We start from the raw sequence: 15,140 nt of genomic DNA, 5'->3' as shown, positions 1-15,140 counted from the left end.
GTGTGTGTGTGTGTGTTGGGGAGAGGGGGCAGTGTGTGTGTGTGTGTATGTTGGGGCCAGATAGTGCATGCTCCTGCCAGGTTCCATTCCCAGCTACCACTTGGTCCCTGAGCATCACTGGCTGTGGCCCTGGAGGCTTCCAGCATTACTGGGTGACCCAAGTTGCTCAAGCAGCATCACATCTCAGGGCCTTGTGCCATGATGTGATTAGCAGAAAATTGCTGATGGGGTTCCCAGACCTGGAGCACCACTTGGCAACCACTTCCCACACTGATATATTAAATACTTAAGCATAAAGAATGCACTGTCGTCCGTTGTTCATCGAATTGCTCGAGCGGGCACCGGTAACGTCTCCATCGTGAGATTTGTTGTTATAGTTTTTGGCATATCTAATATGCCACGGGTACCTTGCCAGGCTCTTCCGTGCGGGCGGGATACTTTTGGTAGCTTGCTGGGCTCTCCGAGAGGGACAGAGGAATCGAACCCAGGTTGGCTATTTGCAAGGCAAACGCCCTACCTGCTGTGCTATCACTCCAGTCCCCATGCATAAAGAATACTGCAGTAAATTAGAACTATATATGGACAAGAACTGGCTGGAGCTATCATACAATGGATTGGGCATTTGCTACCCAAACGTGGAACTTGTTGAATCCCCTACACCTTATAAGGCCCCCTGAGCCCACCAGATCTCTGAGTACAGAACCGGGAGTGATCCCAAACACATCAGGTGAGATCCCAAAACAAAACAAAACTGAAGGTAGCTTGTTGGAAGTGGGTGCAGAGTGGAATTCAGGCTTCTGAGTTAGGGCAACTGGCTAATGCTCTGAAGATTTTTGGAGAACCTCTGGAAATAGGAAGCTCTTGGGGGAAGGAGGTGGGGGAACTATTGTGAGGGCAACAGCAGCCAGGGTGTGGAGGCACCAGGGTCACACACAGTGGTGCTCAGGGGCCCATGACATGGCAGGGATCAAATCCAACCCCTTGCCACGTGCTAGGCATGCTCTGCCCTGCTGGAGCTGCAACTGGGCAGGGAACACTCTGATGCACAGAGCTAAGAGGATGCTGTGGGGATGAGTCCACGGTCCTGTGTGCCTGTTCACGTCTCGTGCCCAGCTGCTGTTACTTGGTGGGACAGAATGTTAGAACAATCAGAAGAAATAATGAATGAACAGACGAAACCTTTTTTGGATCACTGAAATAATTCTCTGTATCAAGTGTATGTGAGCTAGCAAAACAATTTTAACATTTCAAAGAATGAAAAGGAGACAATTAAATGCTGATAGTTGATTTCTAGGAAGACGAGCCTTAAAGTTTATAACTTAATTTCTTTGAACTTCACCGAGTTGTCAAGGGAGTGAATACAAAATGTGTAATGACAGTATTGTTTCTTTTATCAAGAGCTAAAAATTTAGCAGTCAAATATGTCATTTTTAGACATAATTTCCAATAGTAGTTTTAATAGTGCTCCTTAAGATAGGATTAGGAATTTCAATAAAATCTACCTCTAATAGAATGTGCTTGAAGAGTATCAACAGTAAATCCCATTGATGATTTAGGATATATTTATGTCCTAAATACATTGTAGGGGCTGGATCGAGAGCACAGCAGGTAGGGCATTTGCCTTGCACTCAGCCGACCCGGGTTCGATTCCCAGCACCCCATATGATCCCCTGAGCACTGCCAGGAGTAATTCCTGAGTGCAGAGCCAGGAATAACCCCTGCACATCTCCAGGTGTGACCCAAAAAGCAAAAAAACAAAAAAAAACCAAAAAAACCCAAAAAACAAAAAAATTAAATACATTGTAAAGAGCTCCCAAATAAGAAAGTTACAATTTATCAGTTGTATCCAACACATGGAAAAATAGGCTCCATTTCACATGAGGCTGACACACAAGGATACAAGGGCCAGGAAGATTGCCTCATAGCTGGAAGACTGCTTCATGAGTGGGAGGTGGGGGAGAGAAGGCAGATGGAATAGAGAGGGAATCACTAAGAAAATGATGGCTGGAGGAATAAGTCGAGATGGGAGATGTGTGCTGAAAGTAGATAATGGACCAAACATGATGGCCTCTTAGTGTCTGTGTTGCAAGCCATAATGCCCAAAAGTAGAGAGAGAGAGTATGGGGAATATTGTCTGCCATGGAGGCAGGGGGAAGGTGGGAAAGGAGGGATATACCTGGGATATTGATGGTGGGGAATGTGCATTGGTGGAGGGATGAGAGTTTGATCATTGTGAGGTTGTAACCCAAACATGGAAGCTTGTAACTATCTCATGCTGATTCAATAAAATTAAAAAAAAAAAAGAAAAATAGGCTCCATAATTTAGTTAAATTCAGTACTATAGGAATCAAAGGCAATAATAAAACATTTAATCCTGTTGTTTTACAAATATGTCCCCTCTATGGAGACAGTTCTATTTTGAGTTTTGAAATACATATGGAATTGATAATTGATGAAGTTTTTCACCTTTCTCTTAACTGAAACTATGAAGAAAAAAAAGCAAGTCTAATAGGCTTCTCTGCTTGAAAACCATTTTTCAAATTTCAAATTGTTTCTTCTTAAAATGTTGCTGTATATTTTGTAGCCCTGACATAATATCACCCTTTGTTTCCATGGCTTTAAAAATGGGTTGCTAAGACTCCTGGGTTGACGTTTAAAATATCACCGTATAAATCTGCCTGACAAGTTTTTTTTTTTCAGTGTGAGTTATGAATAAGTGTTCTATTCCCTTTTCAACACCTGGTTTTAGTTGCTTGCCGTTTCAGTTGATAGGATCTGAGAAACTTTCTCTAGTTGTTAGAGTCACTGTAGCATTTTTGGCAGTTTAATAGTTGACATTCACTTGTTTTATGTGAGGCTGTGATTAAAATTTGGAAAAACTAGCATCTGTGAATTATGAAGCATCTGTGTAGTATTTTTATTATCTAACATTTTAATTTTTTAAGTTTTTGGCTTACAATACTATTAATAATGGTTTCTCATCAATAACTTAATCCCAACACCACACCCATCACTGGTATAACTGTCTCCCTTCCCCGGGATCCCAGACCACCCTATTGCTGCCCCTTCCCCACCCCCTCCTAACTCCACTGTGTGGGTCAATTTCCCCATATGTTGCCTTTGGATTTTTGTTGCTGCTTTGCAGTGTATCTTAAGTTCCACATATGAGAGAGGTTATTATATATCCCTTTCTTTTGACTGACTTCACTCAGCTTGAAAAACATTTTCAGGTGTCCTCTAATTCTATTCATGTTGCTCCAAAATGCATGATTTTGATCTTTCCTAGGGCTGCATAGTATTCCACTGTGTATATGTACCACAACTTTTTGATCCGTTCATCTGTGTTTGGGTGTTTGGGCTGTTTCCTGATCTTGGCTATTGTACTAAGTTCAGCAATGAATGTAGGTGTGCTTATATCCTTTTGAAGCAATATTTTTGTGTTTGGGGCATCTATATAATTGTTTACTAAATTCTAATAAGTTTCTGGGCTGGAGCAATAGCACAGCGGGTAGGGCGTTTGCCTTGCATGCTGCCAACCCAGGTTCGATTCCTCTGTCCCTCTCAGAGAGCCTGGCAAACTACCGAGACTGTCTCATCTGCTTGGCAGAGCCTGGCAGTATTCAACATGCCAAAAACAGTAACAAGAAGTCTCACAATGGAGATGTTATGGTGCCCGCTCAAGCAAATTGATGAGATAACAGTGATACAGTGATAATCTAGGTTGTTTTTTTAACGTATGCATTTAACGTGTACAAAACAAAGTCTTAGTCACTGACTAAGCAAGTGGAAGCAAAGATAAACAAATGGAACCACATGAAAATAAGAAGTTTCTGCACCTCAAGAGAAATGGTGTCTAAGATACAAAGACAGCCCACAGAATGGGAAACGTTATTTGCCCTATACCTATATACTTACCTATATAATACTCTATATATTTACCCATCTGATAGAAGGTTAATATAAAAGTTATATAAAACATTGGTAGAACTTTACAAGAAAAAAATCCAACTCCATCAAAAATTAGGGAGAGGAAATGAACAGAAATTTGCACAAAAAAGTTCAAATGGCCAAAAGGCACATGAAAAATGCTCTAAATCACTAATTATCAGGGACATGCAAATCAAAAGAACAATGAGATATCATCTTATACCACAGAGACTGGCACACATCCAAAAGAACAAGAGCAACCGGTACTGGTGTGGTTCTGGGGAGAAAGTGACTCTTCATTGTTGCTGGGAATGCCTACCAGTCTAGACATTTTGGAAAACAATAAGAACATTCCTAAAAAATCTAGAAATTGAGCTCCCACTTGACCCAGCAATACCACTTCTGGGAATATACCCTGGGTGCCCAAAAACACACAACAGAAACGTCATCTGCACTTCAATACTCATTGCAGCACTTTTCTTTTTTTTTATTTTTTAAAATTTTAATTGAATCACTGTGAGATAGTTGCAAGCTTTCATGTTTGGGTTACAATCACATAATGATCAAACACCCATCCCTCCACCAGTGCACATTCCCCACCACCAATATCCCCAGTATACGCCCCCCTTTCCCACCTTCCCCCTGCCTCCATGGCAGACAATATTCCCCATACTCTCTCTCTACTTTTGGGCATTATGGTTTGCAACACAGACACTAAGAGGCCATCATGTTTGGTCCATTATCTACTTTCAGCACACATCTACCATCTCGACTGATTCCTCTAGCCATCATTTTCTTAGTGATTCCCTCTCTATTCCATCTGCCTTCTCTCCCCACCCTCCACTCATGAAGCAGTCTTCCAGTTATGGGGCAATTCTCCTGGCCCTTGTATCTACTGTCCTTGGATGTCAGTCTTGTGTGATATTATTCTATACTCCACAAATGAGTGCAGTCCTTCTGTGTCTGTCCCTTTCTTTCTGAACTCATTTCACTTAGCATGATACTCTCCATGTCTATCCATTTATAAGCAAATTTCATGACTTCATCTCTCCTAACAGCTGCATAGTGTTCCATTGTGTAGATGTACCAAACCTTCTTTAGCCAGTCATCTGTTCTAGGGCACTTGGGTTGTTTCCAATTTTGGCTATTGTGAACAGTGCATTGCAGCACTTTTCACAGTAACCAGAATCAAGGAACAACACGAGTGCCCAGGAACAAACAACTGGATAAAGAAACAATGGTACATCTACACAGTAAAATATTACACAGCTGTTAGGAAAAATGAAGTCATAAAATTTGCTTATAAATTGATGAACATGGAGAGTATCCTGCTGAGTGAAATAAGTCAGAAAGATAAGGACAAGTGAATTCACTAGTGGGATATAAATATGTATATAATAGCACTGTGGCACTGCACTGTCTTCCCGTTGTTCATCGATTTGCTTGAGTGGGCACCAGTAACGTCTCCATTGTGAGACTTGTTGTTACTGTTTTTGGCATATCGAATACAACATGGGTAGCTTGCCAGGCTCTGCCATGTGGGCGGGATACTCTCAGTAGCTTGCCAGATTCTCTGAGAGGGACAGAGGAGTTGAACCTGGATATAATATGAGATATAAATATATATTTACATCACAAAATCATGATCACGAAATCTATATAGCATGACGCTAATATCTAATGCATATAGAATGACTGCCTGCATTCATTTGTGGGATATAAATATATATAGTATGAAATATAAATATATATATTTATATCTATATAGTATGAGACTAATATTCAAAGCCAGGTACACAGCCAATATGACTTTTCAATGGTTGGAAGCTTTCCACAAGAGTGGAGGGGTAGAGAAGGGACCAACATGACATTAATACTTGGACATGATTATTTTGGACAGGAACTGAGTGTTGAAAGTAGGTGAAGGGTTATACCTGATAACCTTCCATTATCTATATTACAAACCATAAGTCCCAAAAGTAAAAGTAAAAGAGAGAGAGTGAGAGAGAGAGAGAGAGAGAGAGAGAGAGAGAGAGAGAGAGAAGAATGAGAGAGAGTGAGAGAGAATAGTGGATGGCATAGTGGCAGGAGAGAAACTGGGACTATTGGTGGTGGGAAAACTATTCTGGTGAAGAGATGGGTGTTGAAATATTATATGACTTAAATCCAATCATGAACAGCTCTGTAACTATATATCACCGTGATTCAATTTTTTAAATAAAGATTAAAAAAATATCAAAACAAAAAATGGAGTGTTACTGGTGCATGTGTAGGAAAAAGTTAGATAGGAAACAACGAAGCAACAAGGGTGACTAGTTGCCACAATCACAGTTTAGTGTTTGGTTACCACTTCCTGTTGTACTTGTACCCATATGATCCTTTGGATCACATGCCTTACATGGACGCGTGATGGGATTCTGTAAATATGAAAGAGACTATGCATCTGAGCTAGGAAATGCAATTGGATAGAAAGTTCAGCTATTTTTTTTAAAAAAGTCAAATAAATGCACTCTTACCTTTAACTTAAACATATGATTTTTATAATAGAAATATAAACATACCCTCACATGACTTTCTTTAATGATTTCCATACTGTCAGTCTCGCTATAGGACAGTTTTGTTATGAATGGGTTGTTCATATTTTGAGCTCATTTCATCTTTTCTCTGTCAGTTAATGATATAGGTTACGGGGACTAGACAGTTTATCATGTAAAGACTTTCAGACTTTAAAGACATTTCATATTTTTTTAGTATCACTTGCCACAACCCAGAGTGAATAATTATTTTTTTTACAGTTATTTGATGGAAATATCTTTGGATAGACTAAGCTTTGTGTGCCCAGGAACCATACTGCTGTCCTCCTCATCACCATGTAGAAACAAACAAGGTTCATGGATCGCTTAGATTTAAACATATTTCACGTGAATTGTATGTGTTTAAGATCAGTATTTCATAGACTCAGAGAATGTCATCGTATTAAAATATAAATCATTTGCACATGCCACCATCTCTTAAGTGAATGACATGCAATAGACTGAATTAATTTGGAGACACTGAGAAGTCACTTCTTGTTGGCTGAGAGGACAGAAATTCTTTTTTTTTTTATTTTATTTTTAAATTTATTTATTTTTTTAATTAGAGAATCACCGTGAGGGTACAGTTACAGATTTATACACTTTTGTGCTTATACTTCCCTCATACAAAGTTCGGGAACCCATCCCTTCACCAGTGCCCATTCTCCACCACCCGTAAACCCAGCGTCCCTCCCACCTTCCCCAATCCCATCTCCCCCCCACCCCACCCTGCCACTGTGGCAAGGCATTCCCTTCTGTTTTCTCTCTCTAATTAGCTGTTGTGGTTTGCAATAAAGGTGTTGAGTGGCCGCTGTGCTCAGTCTCTAGCCCTCATTCAGCCCGCAACTCCCTTCCCCCACATGGCCTTCGACTACAATGTAGTTGGTGATCGCTTCTCTGAGTTGACCTTTCCCCGAACATGAGGCCAGCCTCGAAGCCATGGAGTCAACCTCCTGGTACTTATTTCTACAGTTCTTGGGTGTTAGTCTCCCACTCTGTTATTCTATATACCATAGATGAGTGCAATCTTTCTATGTCTGAGGACAGAAATTCTTGTCTGACTTTTTTTTTTTTTTTTTTGGTTTTTGGGTCACACCCGGCGATGCACAGGGGTCACTCCTGGCTCATGCACTCAGGAATTACTCCTGGTGGTGCTCGGGGGACCATATGGGATGCTGGGATTCGAACCCAGTTTGGCCGCGTGCAAGGCAAATGCTCTAACCGCTGTGCTATTGCTCCAGCCCCCTCTTGTCTGACTTCTTTATGAATTATTCCTACCAGTAAAAATAGTATCTGACACAGGAGCGTATGTTGAATTAATAAGATAATAAAATGTAGTGACATTCAGAACTTAATAATAAGAAAAATAAACAACTTAATTAAAATGTGCAGAGGATTTAAATGGGAATACCATCAAAAAAGACAAAATGAGACCAGCAGGTAGAGTGCTTGCCTTGCACACAGCCAACCTGGTTCCTTCAACTCCACCAGTAGTGACCCCTGACCACAGAGCCAGGAGTGAGTGGGGTGTGGCCCAAAGACTTGAGCACTGTGGGGTGTGGCCCAAAGACCAATAAAGGAGAAGAAGGAAAAAAGACAGAAAATGCCTATTACATTAAAAAGTGACCCAAATTGTTTGTCATTGGAAAAATCAACACTACAAGATACTTGCTGCATACCTAGTTAGAATGGCTAAAATAAAATAACTGGCAACACCAAGTGCTGGTGAAGATTTGGCAATAAAACACTCATACATTTCTGGTAGTATTTGGAATTCCATTTGTTACTTTTTTTAAAAAGTTAAGCATATTCTTTGGTATATGAACCATTCACCTTAGTCCTAGATATTTATCAAAGAAAAATGAAACCACATGTACACATATATGTGTGTATGTATATATATATAAATATATAATATATATACATATATACATGCCTATAAGCTTGTACACAGATTCTTATGGAGATTTTATTCATCCTTTTAAAAAATTGGAAATAGCCCAGATAATTATTAACTGATAAACTGATAAGTAAGTCTCTAAATAGATAGAGGCTGGAGAGATAGTCCACAAATTGGGGTATATATATAGCCTTAAGCCAATCCTGGTTTTATCTCTGCACCAGATTATCCCCTGACCATTACTATGTATAGCCCTTGGGCCTCGTAAACACTACTGGGGTAACCCTGGTGATCACCAGTACTGCAGGGCAGATCAAGGGAGGGAGGAAGGGAGGGAAGGAGGGAGGGGGGAGAGAAGGGGGAGGAAGGGAGGGAGGGAGGAAGGATACCTGTGTGACATTAGGATTTATTTGTGGATATTGAAAATTTTTTTAATCTTCTAATCATTGACCATTCCTCCTGGCTGGTTTTTTTTTTTTTTGCCCCTATTATTCCTGCCCTTGGATATTGGTTTCATACTAGATCCATGTATAGTATAAAATATGTACTAGCTCATTTCACTCAGCATGATACTCTCCATGTCCATCCATTTATAAGCAAATTTCATGACTTCATTTTTCCTAACTGTGGTGTGTTTCCTTGTGTACATGTACCATAGTCTATCCAGTCATCTGTTCTCAGGTACGTGGGTTGTTTCCAGAGAATGGTAGCTATTGTGGCTTTTGTGAATAGTGCTGCAGTGAACATAGGAATGCAGGTGGTGTTTCAGCATTGCGTTTTGGAGCTTCTGGGGTATATTCCTAAAAGTGGTATTGCTGGGTTAACAATTTCTAGTTTTTGAGGAATGCCCATATTGCTTTTCAAAAAGACTGGATCAGTTGGCATTCCCACCAACAATGAAGAAGAATCTCCTTCTCCCCGCATCCACGCCAGCACTGGTTGCTCTTGTTCTTTGGGTGTGTGCCAGTCTCTGTGGTGTGAGATGATTATCTTATTGTTGTTTTGATTTGCATGTCCCTGAAGATTAGTGATTTAGAACATTTTTTTCATATGCCATTTGGCCATTTGAATGTCTTTGAATTTTTTTTTTTTTTTTGCTTTTTGGGTCACACCCAACAATGCTCAGGGGTTACTCCTGGCTTTGCACTCAGGAATTACTCCTGGCAGTGCTTGTGGAACCATATGGGATGACGGGGATTGAACCCAGGTCGGCCGCGTGCAAGGCAAACGCCCTACCCGCTGTGCTATTGCTCTGGCCCCAGAATGTCTTTGAATTTTTTGATGAGTCATTGGATTCTCTTTGCTAGTATTTTGTTGAGGACCTTTGCATCTGTGTTCATCAGATCTATCAGCCTGTTCTATTCCTCATTCCTCTCGGAGAGCCTGGCAAGCTACCGAGAGTATCTCGCCCGCATGGCAGAGCCTGGCAAGTTACCTGTGGTGTATTCAATATGCCAGAAACAGTAACAAGGCTCACAATGGAGATGTTACTGGTGCCCGCTTGAGCAAATTGATGAACAACAGGATGACAGTGCTACAGTGATATCAGCCTGTAATTCTGTGTGTGTGTGTGTGTGTGTGTGTGTGTGTGTGTGGTGTCTCTGTAGGACATTGAACTTTTTTTTTAACGCACATCTTAATTTTTTTAAAATTATGATTATTTGCTTTTTGGGTCACACATAGCGATGCACAGGGTTACTCCTGGCTCTGCACTCAGGAATTACTCCTGGTGGTGCTAGGGGACCATATGGGATGCTGGAAATTGAACCCAGGTCAGCTGCATGCAAGGCAAATGCCCTACCGGCTATGCTATCACTCCAGCCCCTATTGAACATTTTTATAAAACGTAAGCTTTTTAAGTATTATGCACTTTGGTTGAATTACCCTTTTTCCCCCTGGCAAAATGCAGATAATATTCTCAGCTTTGCTGCTGCCCGTATGTTGTAGAAATATCCACAGAGAGTTTCTGAAGTTGAGTAGTGCTCCTGGTAACGAACTGCAGTCTTCTCAACAGAAGAGGGTACACTGATAATTTACGATGTTTCTCCAGGGAGAGTAACTCCGGGTCAGCTCATGTCCTATATTCAGCTCTTCAAGAACAACCTCAAAGCGCTTGTGAATCACTGCGGACTCCTGCAGCTTGGACTGGCCACGGCTCAGACTCTGAAGCACCCACAGACTGCCAAGTGGGACAACTTCCTGGCCTTTGAAAGGCTCCTTCTCCAGGTACGTTGTTGTGGAGCTTCTTGGAACACGGACAGTTGACATTGTTCACTTCCAGGGGAACCCTTTGATTCTTATTGTATTCTTAGTAATAAATCATATTGTTGACAGATGCCTTCCATCATATTCTCTGAGTTGACTCAAATGAAAATTTGAGTCATACTTTTCCCATACCTATTTATTTTTCTTTTTGCAGTGGCATCTTTGACTTTTTTTAACATCTTTGGTTTTTAACTCAGTGTTAAGATATTATTATTATTGTTATTATTATTATTATTTTAGAATTCAACTTTCCTCTGAAAACTTCTTTTAAGTTTTATGGCATTTGGACCCTTCTTGATTGTCATGGCACTTAGTTTTATTTTATTCAGTCCTGGCTATTTTCCTCTAGAATATTCCTGCTGTTCACATTTCCTCTGCCATTAATCTCTTAGCCTTAAGCAATTTAGAGCCTGTGGCTTAAAATGTTACTTTAGTAAAAGATGAAGGAAGGTACAGTCAATTGGTGGTTTTAATGAAAAGATTTGTATGTGGGACAGAACCCTTTCATGACTAATGAAGTATTTTCATGAGAAGCTTCAAAAGAAAATGATGTGCTTGAAAAATGTAAAGTATTTCAGACTTATATAGAGTAGTGATGTCTATGTTCTCTCCATATAAGACAATATAATTTGATACTCTTAATAATTACTTCTACCCCTTTTCATTAAAAAATAAAACTAAGATAAAGCTGAAGCCTCTCTTACATGCTCTTTCCTGCTCTGGCTCTCCCTTTTATGTTTTCCAAAAGTAACTATAAGCTCTTTTATTGTTTTCCCTTGTCTTTGTTTGTTTTGGGGTCATATCTGGGTGATGCTCAGGGCTTTCTCCTGATTCTGCACTCAGGGATAACTTCTGGCAGTCCTTGGGGGACCATATGAGATGCCAAGAATTGAACCCAGGGTGGCCGCCTCTAAGGCAAACGTCTTCCCTGCTGTACTATTGCTGCAGCTTCACCTATTTTTGTAGCACTGTCACGCTGTCATCCCATTGTTCATCGATTTGCTCAAGCAGGCACCAGTAACGTCTTCATTATGAGACTCGCTGTTACTGTTTTTGGCATATCGAATACGCCATGGGTAGCTTGCCAGGCTCTGCCATGTGGGCAGGATACTCTCAGTAGCTTGCCAGCTCTCCAAAAGGGATGGAGGAATCGAACCCGGGCCGGCTGCATGCAAGGCAAATACCCTACCCACTGTGCTGTCGCTCCAGTCCCACCTATTTTTATTAAATATTATTTTTTCTCAAGTAATACTGAGTGTTGTGAAATGGTTTTTGCTTTAAAAATTTTTTTAAATTTTATTTTCATAAAGTTGTTCACAATAATTGATTACATTCAGTATTTCAGCACCAATCCCACTACCACTGCACCTTTCCATCACCATTGTTTTGAATTTTCCCACCACCACCCAAACTTGCCCCATAGGCATATGCTAAATAATTTACTTTGTATTGCTTGTTATGACTAGTAAGAGTAGCCATGCGGTTGCAAAAGTGGCCGTGCATTCCTGGAATCCTAAATTTTTAAAAATATTTGGGGTTCGGAGGCATCTCTGTGGCATGCTGCTCTCTTCCGAGATTCATTTGTGAGTCTCTGAATTAATGGCCATTAATGTGCTTAAATGGTGCCCAGAGGCAGTTAGTGGGTGTGACTGCCAGGAAACCAGAACACCGGGGAGATGGGGAGCAGGTCGCCCAGCCCCGACTCCGTGAAGCCTGGACTTTTCAGTCACTGGTTCTGCATATCTGGGTTTTTCAGTAGATTCTTTCTCATGTGTGTGCGTGTGTGGGGGGGTGGTGAGGGGGGTGACTCGGGACAAGCCTGTAAAGGTCAGCTGTGAGTGTGGTGGCAATTGTGTTCTGGAGGTGTGTGGCTGCTGGGATTCATTTGGGGCAGGTAGAGGGACACACCTGTACCCCTCTGAGGTGCCCTTATGAAGTCACCCTGACCCGGGGTGGGAAGACATCTCTGCAGCATGCTGCTCTCCTCCAAGATTCATTTGTGAGTCTCTGAATTGTGGCTGTTAATGCGCTTCAATGGCCTGACTTTTATATCTTTCGAGATTTATTTATGGTTCTCAGAAGCAAGGCCGAGCTATAGCACAGTGGGTAGGGCGTTTGCCTTGCACATGGCCAACCCAGGTTTGATTCCTCTGTCCCTCTTGAAGAGCCTGGCGAGCTACCAAGAGTATTCTGCTCGCACAGCACAGCCTGGCAAGCTACCTGTGGTGTATTTGATATGCCAAAAACAGTAACAACAAGCTTCACAGTGGAGACGTTTTTGGTACCCGCTTGAGCAAATCGATGAACAACGGGAGGACAGTGTTACAGTGCTAAGTGCAGATGCAAAGCCAATAAATGAGCTTATGTAACTGAGCTGGAGGTGGTTTGTGGGCTCGGCTCCCACATACCTAACTTTTGGCCATTTAATTTCTTGGGAAACTTGGTCCCAAGTTGTTGGGGCACAGTGGCACAGTGGTAATTTGGGGGTATCAGGAAGCCTGAAAGCACCATCAGGCTGCTGATGTACTCACTCAGGTTTTACTTTTATAGAAGTGATGTCATTCTATAAATGCTTCTGTTGAACAACTTGTTTCTCCCCTCAACATTCTTTTTTTCCCTAAATTTTATTTTATTTTTATAAAGTTCACAATAATTCATTACATTTAATATCAAACACCAATCCCACCACCTTCCCACCACCGTATTTTGAATATCTCCACCCCCAATTCCCAAACTGTGTTCCCCAAAACAATACAAAACAATAATTTTGTATTGCTGGTTATGAATAATTCACTAAAAATGGTCAAATAAAGTTTCCTTACAGAAAAGTGTATGAAGATTGTTGCATTTTATCCTGGAGTCATTAAGCCCTTATATAAGAGATTCCAAACACATTTGTTAAACCCAATTAAAACAACATTCTATTTTTAAGGTAATTCAAGTTGACTTGTATTGATTTAGTTCATTCCTTTAAATGATGACCAGTCTCTGTGACTATAAAAATGTCACTTATTTGTTCAGTTCATATTGCTGTGTATTTAGACTTCCCGTACGTGTTTGTGAATGTGTGATGAATATCCCAGAATATGTCTCTGATACACATGTGAATGAGTATATACCTTGGAAGGTGAGAGACATACCTCCTTGGGGAGGATGGTTAAATTGTTGAACAAACGTATTTTTTATTGTGAAGAAACTGATCACCAAAGATAGTGAACTAGTTGGCCTCCTCGCTAGGTACAGATCCCAGCATAGTGTCAAGCATGCAGTTTTATCAAATTTAAATTTTTTAAAATGTATTTTTAAATAAATGAGACCCATTTTTGTTACTGTTTTTGGCATATCGAATACACCACAGGCAGCTTGCCAGGCTCTGCCATGCAGGTGGCATGTTGTAACGATCTGCATGCTGACAAACACGCCACACACCTTGTGCATGGACGTGCTGCTCACGTAGAGAAACTCCTCCCCAGATCGACACAGTCGATGCAAGGAGTCCAGCCTTGCACCTGCCTGCGTCTTAGTGATGTGCTTTCTTAATAATACTCTAACTTCTAGGTTGCAATTATTAACAACAAGCAATGAAAAAGTATCCTATGCAAGGTACAGAGGTGATACCTAGATTGCCTTTGACCCTAGATTGTAGAAATGAGAGGGCTCCCTGCTCTCTCATAAGAGAAGTTGAGGAGGGAAGAAGCGTGGACAGAAGGTAACAGGGTTAGGAGTCAGAGGTCTTGGGCATAGGTGTGGGATATGTATGTTTTTAAACCATAGTACCAACAACTCTGCAAAGCATAAGATCCAGGCAACTACCAAACTGAAAAATGTGCCTGTCGAGGTGGCAGGCTAGGGGATAGAGGGGGAACTGGGGACAGTAGTGGAGGGAAATCCCACCGGTGGTGGGATTGGTATTGGAATATCTTATGCCTGAAACTCAACCATGAGTGATGTTGTAAATCATTGTGCCTTCATGAAAGTTTAAAAAGAAAAAACAATGATATGCTAAATTACTGAATTGTTCTTGTCTCACAAGTCATTTACCTACAGTCAATAATGGAAAGACTGTTTGTCTTATACCAAGTCAGTGGATTTTGCTTTGTCCTCAAATGCCTTATTCTAAGTTCCAGACCTCAAGACTGGACTTAAAATATAATGGATCATTTAATGTTTTGAATTAAAATTTGTTTTCAAAGTTTATAGGAATTTATTAGAGCATTTCTCAAGAGGACTTAGACAGGAGCACCCCAGCTGTGGTTAGTTGTGTCCAGTGCTGGAACAAAGTACTGAAGTGTTGGGTGCCCAGGAAGTCAGGCTGGGGCAGGTCTGTATGGGCTCTGCCATGAGTCCAGCTGCTGGAGTCCAGCCAGTCCCACTGAGGCAGCGTCAAACCACTCTGACCCACTTGATCCACTTAGCCTGGGAGCTGGTCCCACCTCCCAAAGATTTCAAGCCGTGGTTCTCAGGCTGGGATTCTG

At 41.1% G+C, this 15,140-nt stretch overlaps 1 protein-coding gene across 1 annotated transcript in view; it reads left to right on the top strand.

Annotated features, from left to right (window-relative positions):
- Window positions 1-15,140, top strand: part of SCFD2 (sec1 family domain containing 2) — a 147,956-nt gene that overhangs the window by 47,841 nt on the left and 84,975 nt on the right. The window contains exon 4 of the mRNA XM_055139993.1: window positions 10,451-10,626. Coding sequence (XP_054995968.1) covers window positions 10,451-10,626 — 176 coding nt within the window. The remainder of the gene's footprint in view (window positions 1-10,450; window positions 10,627-15,140) is intronic.

This window comes from Sorex araneus, chromosome 5 (genome assembly GCF_027595985.1).
Source record: "Sorex araneus isolate mSorAra2 chromosome 5, mSorAra2.pri, whole genome shotgun sequence".
NCBI lineage: Eukaryota > Metazoa > Chordata > Mammalia > Eulipotyphla > Soricidae > Sorex > Sorex araneus.
Note: the sequence above shows the minus strand (reverse complement) of the source record. Positions and strands in the feature narration are given on the sequence as shown.